Genomic DNA, 15,615 nt, shown 5'->3' with positions numbered 1-15,615 from the left:
ACAAAGAAACAAAGTGTGAAGTCGAGGCGCTGAATGAAGAGCTAACCGAAGCCTATTCCAAGATCAAGTTTCTTGAGCTTGTAGTGATTCAAGCTAATGCCAAAGTGGAGTGTGTTGCCTCTAAAAAATTTGATGAAGTGCTTGCACATCAAAAGCCTATTTCAGACAAAAGTGGTTTAGGATACACCAGAGAAAGTTGTTCAAGCGCCAATGTGTCCAAGGAGATGAAGTTAAAGCTAAGGAACCAATGGTAGAAACTCCAATTGTTGAGAATGTGAAGGTGGAACTATTCAGAAGGTTTTGACAAAACCTCAAACTCCATTTGTGGCCAAACCCAAGGCTAAAGGGAAGTCTCTTCCAAAGTCTTAAAGAGGTCCTCAAGTTTAACACTTTTGCCACCATTGTGGAATCCAAGGACACACTAGACCTAATTGTTATAAACTTCATGCATTGAAGAATGTAGATTCTCAAAGGCTAAAAGGACAAGGAAAGGGGAATTGGAAGCTAAGCAATCAAAAGGGCGAGAAGTTGATCCCTTTTGAGTGATGTAATGAAGATAATAGATACCATCACTTCTTGTTTGGCAAGCTTCACCCAAAGGTTTGAGAATCATAGCTCAAGTACCCAATCCTCTAGAAATATCACCCTAAACGCATGTGCTGTGTGGGTGAAGAAGGGTACACATGCATCAGCATTAGACCACGTCCATGCATCAATTCTTTCTATATGTTGTGACTTTAGTTGGTTTTTCACTTATGTTTTCATTTTAGCATGTTTCTTTTGCAAGCTTGTTTTGTACTTGTTTTTGTTGATCTCACTTTTCAAATTCTGTTTTTGAGTGTATTAAAAATTTCAAAAACCCATAAAAATTGAAAAATCTCCAAAATGTTTGATTGCTTGTGTTGTGTATATCACATGAGAGTTTGGCCTAGTACCTTCGTACTAATGGCGTAGTGCATTTACGAGCTTAGCTTGTTATGTATGCACATTTTCTAAGTGTGAGTGACATCTAAAAATCTACGTTTGATTGTTGTAAATAGATCTTCAAGCTTGTCATGAATGATTGGTCAATAAAATTGCTTGATCTTGATACATGTGTAGACTTGTGCCTACATATCTCCTCACATTTTCTTCTTTTTCAAAAGCTCTACAAATGTCAATCTCGAAAAGAGAATTTTGAGTTGAAAAAGCCATTGCATATACTAGTATTTGACTAGGAAAAAGTGAAAGTGATTTGTACTAAATTATATGGTGCCATAGCCAAAGGCTAAATTGTCAAAGTTCATTCAAATGTTTGTGGCATCAATTCTCAAAAATTTGTGTTGTTTTGATCAAAAGTATGTAAAATGGAAGCAAAGCAAAAAGCTTTCAATCAAGTGTAATCACATTGGTGAGAGGTCATATATGTTCATTTCTACAAGTGAGATAGATCACTTGACTTCGTACTAGTCGTGTATGACTTGATTGAATTGATCATTGAAGTTTCATCCTAGATTATAGACTAGTTCATACTTGATCCACACACACAACATACAAGACTTTTGTTTAATGAATGCTTATTTCATTTGTGTAATTGTACGTGTTCAAATGTGATGTGCATACTCAATTGCTTATCGATCAAACCCAAAAAGATTTTTGAGTATTTTATATGTTTTTTGAAAGTGTTTTTATGCTTTTGTGTTTTGAGTTTTTGATCATATTGCTTTTTTCATGTTTTTAACAAAAAAACTCATTTAGAGGCATTTTCGCAAGAAGTTTCGCGAGTAAGCTCTTCCCGCGAAAATGAGGATGGCAAAAATTAAAAACACAATAATCTATCCCGCGAAAAGTTGATGTGCTTCAATGGCATTCTTTGCGAGTAACTTTGCAAGAAGCTAACCCACGAAAAATGCGTGTTTTTAGTTTTTAAAGGGCTGATCATGACAGTTTTCAAATTCACAACCTTTGCCTCTCTCAACCCTAAACCTATTTTCTGTAAAAAAACCCAACAAAAACTCATGTGAAATCTTCTTAAAGTCTTTTCTAAGGTATGCTTAATCACTCTTTTCTCTTTAATTCCTTAGATTAAGCCTTAAATTCTAGGTTTTCATGGGTGGGGTTCATTTTTGAAAAAGGTTGGGAAAAATATATTTTTGTGCAAAATGTTTTCAATTTTCTTGATTGGACTTTGTCCCGTTTGCTTTGATTGTGTTTGTGTTGGCCTTTGTGGCATTTTAACTTGTATTTAGGCATATTTTACACATGTTCATGCATTGTTTACATGTTAGTTGTGTTTGTGCATACCAAGTGTTTGATAAAATGCCTAAATAACATTTTGGTGTTATTTTGGACTTTGATGAGTACCAAATTTTGGGGAATACCATGATTATGCATGTTTAACATGTTTTGATATTTGGTTGTGTGTTTTACATACTTTGACCCAAAAGTGCTTTGTCATGTCTTGATCATACATCACAAATGCACACCACATGCACACTTGATGCACACACTTGCTTAGTTGTCATGTTTTGCATATTACTCATACTAGATAAATGCTGTTACATGTTTAGCACCTATAACATGATCTTGTGATAGTGTTTATGTTCCTTTTAGGACTTTATGTTTGTTTTATGAACTAACTTGGTACTAATCAAGTTTGTGTTATTGTTTTGTATTTTGTACTTGTCTCTTTGTGTCTATGAATGGTTTTGTAGTTATCTCCTACTAAGCATTTGGCCTCAAAGAAGCCATCGAAGCACCCATGCACTAATTCAGAAAATTTCCGAAGTATTAAGGTAGATATGGCCTATAATGACTTCTACAAAAGAGCACCAATCATCATGGAAAAGGGTTGTAAAGATGGAGACCTTTGAAAACACTTTCATTCCTGAAGTGTTCAAGGAGAGGACACGGACAAAGTTGCTGAACCTGAGTGGGAATGTCTTTGCTGAAATCATAAGGGAGTTCTTTGCAAATTTCCTTGTGGAAAGGGAGTGCATAAGTTGTTGGGTGAGGCAGAGAGAATTTTCTATCACGAGGGTATCTATTCAAGATTTATTGGAAGTTCGTCCACTATCTCAACAAATTACTATCCATTATGATGATAGATTGAATTCTCTTGAGCCAATTGTGGAACTCCTCGGTGGTGATCTAAAAAAGAAAGTGCTGAACATAGTTCCTTTCACCTTGGAGATGAGGACGTTGGCCTATATAATGCTCCACAACCTCTACCCGGTGAAGAACCTTGATAAGCAAGAATGTATTGACCCCTTGTGATAAATTAACCAATTAATTAGTCAAGTTAATTAATTAATTCAATTAACATGCAATATGCGTGGTAGCACAAACAAATCACCAATAAATTAATATGCAATGGAAAATAAAGTTGACACGGTGATTTGTTTACGAATGGAGAAAACTATCGGGGCAAAACTCCATCGAGTGAATTTAAGGCCACCACTCCCGAGAATCCACTATTATCAAAACAAGTGGTTACAAGTAAAAGAATCCTAGTACCTTATACCAACCTATAGTTGAATCCTTACCTCAATACCTAATTGGCTTTGTTCTGTAGTGACAATCTCTCATTTTCAATGCATGGCTCCAATATGCCTCTGGTCATAATATGCTTGTGAAAAACTTTTGCACTAAGTTGCATCAGCTGTGACGGCCCTTAAAATAATCCTTACATATGTTTAGGGTTGTGAGAAAAGAAGGCCTAAACAAATATACACGGATTGGTGTGAAATCAGATCTGAAAAACTGATTTTCATAAATCTCGATAGATAGGTTATCTATTGAGCAGCTGTCGAGCATTAAACTAAACAAGCCTTTTAAACCACAATAGATGTTATCTGTCGAGCTAACTATTGAGCTTTAAAATCTAGCACTTCTTCACTTGTTTCTTGGACAGATTTGCATGGTTTTAACACTTAGACTTGAACTTTTGTTTCTTGAAGTATTAAACACATCCTAAATCTACCCAATTACAAGTAAAGTGCGTTTTGTTAAAGGATTAACCAATTCTAAATGACATATGTTCTTAACATGATTCATATATGTCCTAACAAACCTGGCCACATTGTTCGGACCAAGAGCTATTTTTCTGTGTGATCTTTTCACACATAAGGAGATCAACATATGCAGTCACATCTACTACCTCTTCACCAAATGCGTCACCAAGAGGAATTCAAGAACAATCTTGCAATTTCCAAGTCTCATCGTGGCTCTTATAGCAAGAACAAGGCTGAAGTTTCCGAGTGGTCTTACCATGGTGACAAGGGACCATCTGATTAATGCTCAAACAATGACCCAAAGCAAAGCCCATATCACCGGACCAACTATTGGTATTTCTCAAATCCCAAGGGACGATGTTGAGGAAGAAGGTAGGGGACATGGAGGGAGAGATAAAGCGGTTCACATCAGCCTCGGAGGGCTTTACATAACCCTCTTCCCAAGCACGTGCATGAGTACCTGTTCTTCTTGATCGTCTCATTGCACGAGTTTAGCAGATGTATGGTATGCTAGAATCTCATGTATAGAACACCTCGACTCAGTTTGCCTACATCGAAGGCTAAATCACTGCACTCCCATTTTAGATTGATGACATGATGATGGAGCAGAAGCGGCAGCAGCAGGAGGGCTCTGAATCCGAATCCGAGTCCAAGCAATTCTAGCATCTTTGGCCATTTCGGTAAAAAAGGGGGAGAAATTTGAGGGGGAGCTGCACAATTTGAAGGGGAGCATAGCATAGCATATCATAGATATTGGTTTATTTTGGTGGTGGTTTAGTAGTTTACTTTTGTTTTAGTAGTCTACTTTCATTTATCTTTATAGCTTTTATAACTCATGCATATTTACATTGCTTTCTTTTAAAGCTTTAAAGTACTTTAGTTTAAAAACTTCAGTTTATCTTTAGTACTTTGTTTATGTGTCCTTGCTTTGTAGCTTTTTAAGTACTTTTAGATTATCTATGTATTATTTTTAGTACTTCACACTTGTGCCCTTGTTGAATCTTGTATCCTTGATGCAAATACCTTAGTATTTTGCATGGGTTGTGTGCTGGACATGTAGTTGATTTTTGCGTTGCTCTTAATTACATTGCGTGTCTGGATGATCATTTACTAGTAAAATGTTCATTGTAGTCATTCTTTAATGACTATTCACGTTTGATCAAGTTGTGCTTCATTGATTATATCTTGTTTAATACCTTGATCGCGTTTTACTTACTCCTATACGCACCTTGTGTTCAACTTGTCATAAGCTTAATGAAAGTTTTGTTTGTGTGTGAGTGTTTCAGGATACAGGTGTATACGTGCAAGTTGCTTCATAGCTACTAGAATTAGGTGTGAGTGAGTTTTGCCATTGTTCCCAAACTCATGTTTAAGTCTAGAGTCTGTTTTAGGGGTTTTGTCACGGAATAGCTAAAGGGGAGATTACAAAGTTGTTATTTACAACTATTGTGTGTTGGCTTTAATTCCATGCCAAATTTGATTGTAATTATGTTCAATCATGTTTACCTTGTATTTTATGTGGGCTTTTATTGTAAGGGTTGTGTGTGAGAAAGAGTGTGAAGACTTAAGATCTCATTAAAGACCATGTGGATTTCGCGAGAAGTTATCCTGCGAAGTGAGCCATGTGTAGAGCACATGACTGGAATGTGAAGAGTCATGATAGCTGGTTTTCGCGAGTAATTCACGGCTAAGGCCTTCCTGCGAAACATTCGGTTTTACTATTTTGGCATATCTGCTCCACCATGTCTTCACCCACACTATTTATACCCTTATTACCCATATATACTAAGGAGTGCTTTTAAGAGAGAAAACCCTAGCATACACACTTGAGAGTTAGAGATTGTCATACCTACAATACACAATCCTTTGTGGTTTTCCTTTACTCCTACCTCTCTATATCCATATCATTGAGAGGTTGATAGCCCAAAAACTTACCACACCCAATCTGAGTGTAAAGTGAGGTTTTTGTGCTATTGGGAAGTATTGGAAGAAGACAATCATTTGGCGAATGCAATCAGGTTGAATTATGTGATCTGGAAAGTTAGAGAAGATAGGGCTTCGTCAAGTCAGTTGGTAGCAGGAGCTTGGAGGGCTCAAGTACATGGGGTAGACTAAGCTTGGAGGGTCTTTTGTTATTCGTGTACTTCAACTTATTCTCTAGTGGATCGATTTACCACTTGAAGGACAGCGGAGAAGTTTTTCGCCGAGTTTTTCGGTTCCTTTTTTGATAACTCATCTCAGTATTATCTTGTGTTTGCATCCTGCTTCCCTACTCTCTTAGCTTTCATTTTATTGCTGTTATTTGCTGAAAATGGCTTAGAGTAGTTTTATCATTTGTTTGCTCACATTTTCTCTTATTCTGCATTTAGTTTAAGTTAGAGTAAAATCAATTAAGCCGTAACTTTTAATTGGAGGTCTAAACAAGTTCTTGTGTTTTCACATAAATTCGAGCTTTCAATTGGTATCAAAGCCAAGGTTATGGGTTCGAATCACGAGAGTGTCATTGTGAGGGAGGGATTGTTGGGAGGACCACAATTTGACTCCCTACAACCACTTTAAAAACAGGCCTGCGTGGTGTGATGTTGAATGCCATAAAAGATTTGAGTGTGCTTTCTTCATCACCAATTGGTTTTGAGGTGGAATGGCACAGCTCACTGTCCGACAAAAGAAATAGTATTTAATTGAAATTGGGTTTAGATTTTAGAGTAGAAAATCTAGGTGTGGGTGTTTTGGGCTTTAATAGGAAAAAAAAAAATGAAAGAAATAATATTTTATTGAAATTGGGTTCTAATTTTAGAGTAGAAAATCTAATGTGGGCATTTTGAAAATGATTAGCAACAATAGCAAAAATAGATTCTTATCCTAAAACAGGGAGAAATTTTTAAGGAATATGATGCTAATGCTCTTACTTTGCTAGTCCATCAAAGTGCAACAATATTTTAATTTTAATTTTTTTATACAAGATAGATAGAAATTTTACTCTAACTTAATTTAAGTGTATATATATGTGAAACTTCCTCCTAAAAACTTGAACACTATCTCTTAAACCCCCCACACTTCACAAACACTCATACTAGCGAAGTAACCAACAATATTTTAATTCTGACTACAGAACTCATGTATACCTTTTAGTTTTATTTTTTTATACGACATAAATGGGTATATAAATAAAAGAATTTTACAAGGGACATTCCCTATCTACTTCCAAAAAAGAAAAGAAAAAAAATACAAATATATGTCATCCTAGAAGATATAGCGAATTATAAGAAAAATAAATTTAATCCTGGAAGAAACAAGGGATCATAAAAAATTAATGAATAGAAATCTCTTGTCCCTCTTTTCTTTGTTTGACTTTATGGCTTTATGCTCTATCAATCATAGATTTTCTCATCAAAAATACATGTGCTTAGGTCCAAGGGCGGCTCTACAGCAAGTCTAGGGGGTTTAAATGAAACCCCCCTGAGCTGGCCGAAAAACAAAAATTATATATAAATTAATTTTTTTGACCCCTAAAATAAAATTTTAAACACCTTAATCCTAAATTTTGTTTAATCCTAGTTGAAATAAGCTTGAATATGATCATCTTAGTGTTATTTTCACAATAATTTTACAATAAAGGTTAAGTGGCAAGTTTTAATTGGTTTTTATCTAGACCAACAAATGACATTATTTTTTTTACATCTTTAACAACTTGCCACCTAAATTTTGTTATAAAAGTGTTGTGTTCGTAGCTCTACTCTTAAAATTGCTGTTTCGTTTTTAAAAATAAATAAATAAATAAACATTCTCTCCAAACTTGAGCTTACTTTGCAATTGGCTGCATAATGAAATTATTTTTACCTGTACTTTTCTTTTTTATTAGCAAAAAATTACACCACTTTTAGGACACAAAAATGACAACACTATAGACCACCCTAGAAAAAAAATTCTAGAGCCTTCACTGCTTAGGACGTGCATGCAATTAAAAGTAAAAGATCACAAAATAGAAATAGTGGCCCAAAGAGTGATTGGGCCTTGCTTTGAGTATTGCTGTAGGATTTTAAACAAAAAGTAGCCATCTTTAAGTTGCTTGAGGACAATGAGGACTGAGGAGTATGCATTAAAGTGATAAAAGAAGCAAAGTTAACCTTTATCTTCCATGGCAAGCGATTTTCAATCTAGGGTAAAAGACTCGTGCAAGTTCTCTCTCTCTCTCTCTCCTTTGGTATTAGTCTTATTTTGTGTATTTGGAATTTGCAAGTGTCAATCACTCCTTAAGTTCAGCCATAAGGTCCCACCATGTCTACAACATTTGGCTAATTTATTTCAGGTACACATTGCTACCATACCTATTTCTCCACCGGCACCCATCAATGTCAAAATTTATATGGGAAATCAAGAAACGCGTACGCGTAACAGATAGACATTGCAAAATCTTCGGAAAGGACAAGTGTAGAGTGGTCCATATTCCCAAATCCTAACAAAACAAAAAGGGTTATTGTTATTATGATTTATATAAAATTACCAACATGGACATTCATAAATCACACCAAGTTGCACCGACTCCAACCAAAGGAAAAGAAAATAAATAATATATATATATATATATATATATACACCCACTGCACCTAGTCTTTTTATGTACCCAAGGTCATGCATTGATAATGTATTATATGGTCCATGTGCATGAAAAAATATAATTTGTTATTAGCAGTTAACTTTCAACTTTGACATTTACCACATGATGAAAAACTGTTTAAAAGTCCAAAAGGAATTGCTTATGTTCTTACCTCTCAAAGCTTCTGTCCACTCAATTTTAACATCACTGTTTCAATTTACCATTTTCAAATCAAAGGGACCCAAAATGGACCCCTCTTCACCTAAAACTCTACAATACGTTATTATTATTTTTTTTTTCATAACTTACGCATGAAATGGATGAAACTACTTGATACTGTGCTGCCGACGAGGGCCCACAATAGGCATTATAAAATGGCATCCACTCTTCTGGTTTTGAATCATCAGTAGCCAATATGTCTAGCACAAGCGTAATAGTGTTGTTTCTAGCAGTGGTGCTTCTCACCACTCCATCCAATGCCGATTACCCAAAGCCACCTCCATATGAGCACAAGCCCCCCACTCCAATTCAGAAACCTCCCCCAATTGAGAAGCCACCAACTCCTATTTACAAGTCTCCTCCAGTAAGCAATCCAACCCCTGAACATAAGCCACCAACCCCAGTTTACCAACCCCCCAAACCATCGGTGCCAATTCACAAGCCACCAACCCCAATTTCTAAACCTCCAACTCTACCTCCCAAAGTAGAGAAACCACCAGTGTATAAGCCACCAACCCCAGTTCAGGCACCTCCTAAGGTAGAGAAGCCACCCACTAGTCTACCTCCCAAAGTAGAAACTCCAGCACCACCAAAGCACTTGCCATCACCACCTTATGGTCACTATCCAGGACACCCTCCAGTGGAGAAAGGTCAAGATCCTCACAAGCCACCCCGCAAGATTCTGCCTCCTCCAACACCATACAAGAAGCCACCTTCTTCTGCCTAGAGGCTTTCATCACCTATCCATTACATCTGAGTTTTAGGGTGAATGTGGATATATTAATCACTAGAAATAAGAGCTTAGCAGTACTCACTACGCTTCCTTGTGTGTCATGTTCTATGGGTTGATCATTAGGAATAAGCTTACTCGTGTCATTAGTTATTGCAGTGTTGCTTTCTATGTAACTGCTAAGCATGATATCATTTTTCTAATTTAAAGCAGTGAGCTATCTAAAATATATATTCCCTTTTACCAATGTGTTTGTTCTTTACAAACATTAACAACGGGCTCAAGATAATTCATTGTTTTTTTGCTTCGTGGAGATTTAGTTGGGTGGAAAGAAAAATCAGCAATGTCACCGTACTACAATGATGACATAATAATCGATCTTCATCCATCCTGTTTACCAAATCTCAACAGAGTTCGACCAAGACAAAACAAAACATTAAAAAAAAAAAATGACAAGATTGGTTGATAGTAATACTTGGCATCGGCATCACTTTAAACAAGCAAACTGAGCGTATTATTACGAAGTGAGATTCTCACAGAGCCTGGATTCCACCTAAAAGATTTATAGTATATGGTTATTTATGAATCTAGTAAAGCACATGCACTAGTTTGTTGTCAACGTTAAAGCAAGATCAAGAGATTGTTCAACTTCTATCAAGCCTCTCGTAGAGGTGGGTGCATCTGATGTTCACCGTGAACTAGTTGAGTGAACAACAAGAGTCAAAGTTTAAGTTTTCAACAGATAACTTCAAACATATTTACATCTACTTAGATTAGGTTAAATTAAGAATTCTATTTCAAATAATGAAAAAATGAATCAAATATGCAAAAGTTAATTATTACAAATTTACTTTAAAGTTACTGTAAACTAATATAACAATGAATGCTATTGATTGATATCAACAACATAATTTTCCTTTTGACCAAAAAATAAAAGATATCGACAACATAATAAAAGAATGTCATAATTACTTCTTTTTTATTTTTTTATTTTTTTTATCATTAATGAGTCGATGAGACATCATGTAAAAGTTATGTACTAAAAGTACTAGTGTCATTAGCATTACTCAAACCAAATATCTATTTATATATGTTGTAGTACCTTGCTAAAAGAGAAAAAAATGTTGAAAATATTGTAAATTTGTCTTTGAGATGGTGATAAGGAGAAGGAAATCAAGGCCTTTTCTAGTTGTTCAAAGGCTCCCCTATGTAGTTCTTTTGAATTTCAAATAGTCTTCAAGATCTTATGGTTCGATTATCTAATAAACCATTGTGCTTATAGACCATCTTTTATGAAGTTCGAAATCCACCATGGAGGAGAAATACAAGAGTCTAGACGTACAACTACAGTAGTCTCAATGATGTTATAGGATTTGAATGAACATCAACCAAGAAGAAACTTAAGAGGGAGATCATCACTGAGCCGCCCCTCTTTCAATAAGCTAAACTTCGAGTACTATGACTTCTACGGTTCTACCTTATGTGCAAAAGGGCTTTCACAAATTATAAAATAATTATAAACTTGAGTAGGATTTAACAAATAAAAAATAGGAATGAAAATACAAGTAAAAAATAGTATAGAGACATGTACCAAATACAAAGAAGAGAGGGCAAATATAAAACCTAGACGTGGCAAATTGGTAATCAAATACCACTCAAACACACCTAACTTAATACTATCATGCACTGAAAAATTAAAGAATCCAAACTAATAACAAATAAGCAACGACTTTAAGGTTACGTTCAAACCATGTCAAAAATCTCTACCTTGACCCTTGAATTAGATCGAGCTAGCCTCATAAACAAAACTTCTATGTACACTTTCACCAAAGCCGTTGAGGGTGAACTCAAATTGCAAACACCAATCAAATTCAAGTAGTACTTGAACTTGTGCAAAGGAGGTGATTTAGTCATCATGCATCTCAATTAGATTACCTACATTCTTAATCTTTTGTAGAAGAATATCTCTCTAATCAACAATTTCTTGAACAAAGTAACAAAGAACATTAATTTTCCTAGTTTGAGAGTGATAGAATTGGTTTTACTCCAGATGTATATCACTCTGACTATCATATAAAAGACACAAATGTGCTCTTGATAAACAACCAACTAGTAAGTAGTAAGTTAAAAAAAAAAATTAAATATTTTAAGTTAAAAATTAATAGCAAAACACACCTACCATCCCACCCCACACACTGATTAATGGCCACCCACGCATCCCACTCTCACTCACTACAATTACATTAACTTGGTTTGTAATTTGTATTCATCTATCTTTCTTCTTTTTTTCTTTTCAGCAAAAATAGTCATATGTTTTTCACGAAAATTCAAATAATCAATCTTAACACTCATAAAAAAATAGCTTAGATTTAAGAAAAAAGAGTAAGAAACAGCCAACACAGTAACATAGATGTTGTAGTATAGTTGTTTGCTGGTTGGGTTTTATCATTTTCATGGGCCAATTTGTAACTTATTGGGAGGAGGGGGGCCAAAAAAATAATTATTTTGGGCTCAATTGTTAAACTATTCATTAAATGTGTATACTATTACTTTTTTTAATTTTGTTTGTTGTTGGGGGGGGGGGGGAGGCAATGGCCCCCCTCTGCCCCTTACTAGTTCCGTCTCTGGGTTTAATTACTGACTGTACCGACTATATTGGCCAATTTTGGGCAATACCAATTGATATCGGGCACACCAACTAGTACAGAAAAAAAGTTTTTATTTTTTATTTTTATTTTCTATTAGTATTATTCTTTTTCTTAGTATGCAATAAACAATTAAGCTCTTTTTTTTGAATTTTTTTTTTTTGAATTGAGATAATGTTTTATAGTAAACTTTTATATTTATTATAATACACACACACACATACATACATATATATATATATATATATATATATTTATAAATATAAAAAATAATGGTAAATCCGAAACGGTACACCAGTATTAACCGGTATCAAAATATATCATTCCACTGGTCAAATCGGTACAGCCTCCATTACGAGATTGACTCCCTTGATCCCAAATCTTCAATTAAACCATTTAGAAAAGTAGCATCCTTAATGCTTTCTTTCACATCCATATATTTAGCCCACTCGTTGATAATGCAATAATGGATTGTAGTGCTAATGTCCTACTCACTATTGCTTCATGAAAAAGGCTTATCTAGATCACCATGAATATATAGTCTATATGTATTGACACATCAAAGTAAGTGTATTCCGACATATTCATCTCTCTCAAAATTCAAACCTAAATCTACACTTTCCAAATGTATCTAAAGATCCATTCAGCAACTTGCCAATGATAATCTCTCCTCAAATAATTATTGCATAGAATGAATAATCATACTGATAGTCAATGAAATCTTAGGCCAATTACTTACAATTGCATTCATAAATCTACCAAAAAAATCTTGCATAGGATACATATGCCATCTATTAGCTCTCCTTATTAGTGCACAGGGATAATAAAGTGCCGACATTAAATCCTTTGCCCTCATAAATTTTATAACATGAATCTTAAAAAGATGTATCATCGATTATAAAAAGTAATTAAAAAATGCATTTAATAGGTTGTTGACTTCTACAAATCATATTAATTGTCACATCAATTTGTAAAGGCTTTGAAGTAAATTTATAGTATTTCTAACATTTTCTTATCTCAATTATTTCTTGTGAATAGTGACACATATTTGTAAACATATTTTTTTTAAAAAAATTATCCCTAACAATATTCAATTCTTTGTGATTTTTTAAAAGTAGAGGAAAAATGTAAACTATTTTTTTTTTTTCTATATTTCAAATATATATATATATATATATATATATATATATATCAATTTTGCCCCAAAATTTGGGAGCCTTTCTCTAGTAGGGGCCCTAGGGAGTGGACTAAATAGTCTAGGCTTAGGGCCGCCTGACTAAAGCGAGGGACCAAATGAGTACTCGCATACTTAGTCTTGGAATCCATACCAAAACACTTTTAGCACAATAATAATAAAAAAAAAAAAAAAAAAAAAAAAATTGAGTCAAATTAATAATAATACCTTCACTCTATTTCATGCAACCTTTTTTTTTTTTTTAAATTAATTGATTTAGATACATTTAATGTTTTCTAAACCATTATTATAACAAATTGTATGATCTTTAATTTATTTCACACAAAAACAATCATTTAAAATGTTTAAATAGTAGTATTAATTATGATTAGCATTATTTAAAAGATAATTATATTTGATTGAATCAAAGAGAATATAGTTGTCATGAATTATATAAAATTGTCTTGATGAAAGAATTTTTTTAAATATATTTCATTCGCATTTGACCTTGACCTACTCATCCAGAGCTTGTCCTGGTATTGGTGCTGTATATGAGCTGGACCTGGTATTGTTACAGTATATCGGGCCCATCCACTTATAGATTGAGGTATTGTTACTATATATTGGACGTTTTAATTATTAATCAATTTAATGTAATTATATATGATTTTTGCTTGTCTTTGTTTTACATGGTAAATTTTAAACTTAATATATATCATTGCATGGTTTAGAAAATTTTTTTTTTTTTTTTGGAAGGGGCATGGTTTAGAATTTAGAGCTTCTACATCTTTAAAATTATTATCATTTCTATTATTATACATGATACATCAACCATAATATGACACCGTAAGTAACAGTACTGAAAAATTGGATAAGAGAAGGAAGTAATTGATTGAAGTGTAAGATCGGCAAAGACTAACTTCGCTAAGCTTATCCTAAAAACAATATGTAATCTTAAATCAGGGAATCCCACCTTAATTCACGAGCAAACCAGACCTGCACTTTCAAACCTTTTGTCCCAGTAGTCCAATTTTACCTCAATGGGACCCAACTATGTCTATCACATTTATGAATTATAAATGACACGCCATACCCTCGTTGGACTTCTTTTTCAATTTAGGTGCTGAATCACAATAAACGACGTTAATTTCGACACCTGTTACAGCCAACAGTGGCTTAAATCAACTATAAAAATGGTGCCCATTTCTTCTTATTTTGCACCATCGTCCATCAGAAATGTCTTCCTTATACTGGCCACTGTTGTTCCTCGGAATTGTGGTTCTCACCAGTCCAGCTTTTGCTGAATTCCGCAAGCCACTAGCTCCTCTTTACAGGCCACCTACACCTGTTCACACGCCTCCTAAAGTAGAGAAGCCAAAACCACCAATTCTACCTCCTAGAATAGTGAGACCACCACCACCAAAGGTCAAGCCACTTCCTCCTATAGTAGTGAGACCACCACCACTGCACAAGCCACCACCACTGCACAAGCCGCCACCACTGCACAAGCCACCACCTCCATATGGACACTACCCAGGACACCCTCCATTGGAAAATGAGGAAATCCCATACAAGCCGCCCCAAAAAGTGACACCTCCTCCGAGTCCGAAACCATATAAGAAGCCACCTCCCCCACACTACAAGCCACCACACAAGCCCCCATCACCGTTCTAAGTTATTTTATATCAAAAGAGTTTATGTATTGTATGATAGAAATAAGGGCAGTTTCCAGCTCATGTTATACATCCAGAGCGAATTAATGGAGTACTACTTGTTCTAGCTAGTGAGAAAAGCCCATGCCGTTTCTCGGACTTTGACACTAGTTTATCCTTCTTAATTCCTCTAATGTAATGCAGTACTGTTAAGTGTCACCAGAAATAATGTTTTATTATATATTATAACATATATATTTCTGTGTTCTTAATACTTGTCATTCTTGCTTATTGCCAAACTGCACTAGTCTCAACCCTCGAGGACGTTCAGAGGTGTGCATGCTCATTATAAAATAAAGAAATAAATAAAAATTTCAAATAATTTTTTTTTTCTTTTGCCTGAGCAATTAGCCATCCATTTTGTATTAATAAACTATTAATAAAGACAAATACTTAAAATTATTATTTTTTATTGTATTTATTTACAAAAAATGAAACTCAGTAATTTTTTTTTTTTTTTTTTAATTTCAAGATCATCTATGATTGAATACGAACTAATTATTGCAACAATGTCAATCCATTTCTATAAATAATATCATAGCGTCC

General features: G+C 34.5%; 1 protein-coding gene across 1 annotated transcript in view; it reads left to right on the top strand.

Moving 5' to 3' along the window:
- LOC126688677 (proline-rich extensin-like protein EPR1) overlaps positions 1-15,228 on the top strand; it is a 38,483-nt gene extending 23,255 nt beyond the window's left edge. Inside the window, exon 2 of the mRNA XM_050383452.1 lies at positions 14,985-15,228. Within this exon, the coding sequence (XP_050239409.1) occupies positions 14,985-15,031 (47 nt within the window). The 3' untranslated portion in view covers positions 15,032-15,228. The remainder of the gene's footprint in view (positions 1-14,984) is intronic.
- The last annotated feature ends 387 nt before the right edge of the window (positions 15,229-15,615 follow it).

Source organism: Quercus robur, chromosome 6 (genome assembly GCF_932294415.1).
Source record: "Quercus robur chromosome 6, dhQueRobu3.1, whole genome shotgun sequence".
NCBI lineage: Eukaryota > Viridiplantae > Streptophyta > Magnoliopsida > Fagales > Fagaceae > Quercus > Quercus robur.
This window is presented reverse-complemented; position numbering and strand designations above follow the sequence as displayed.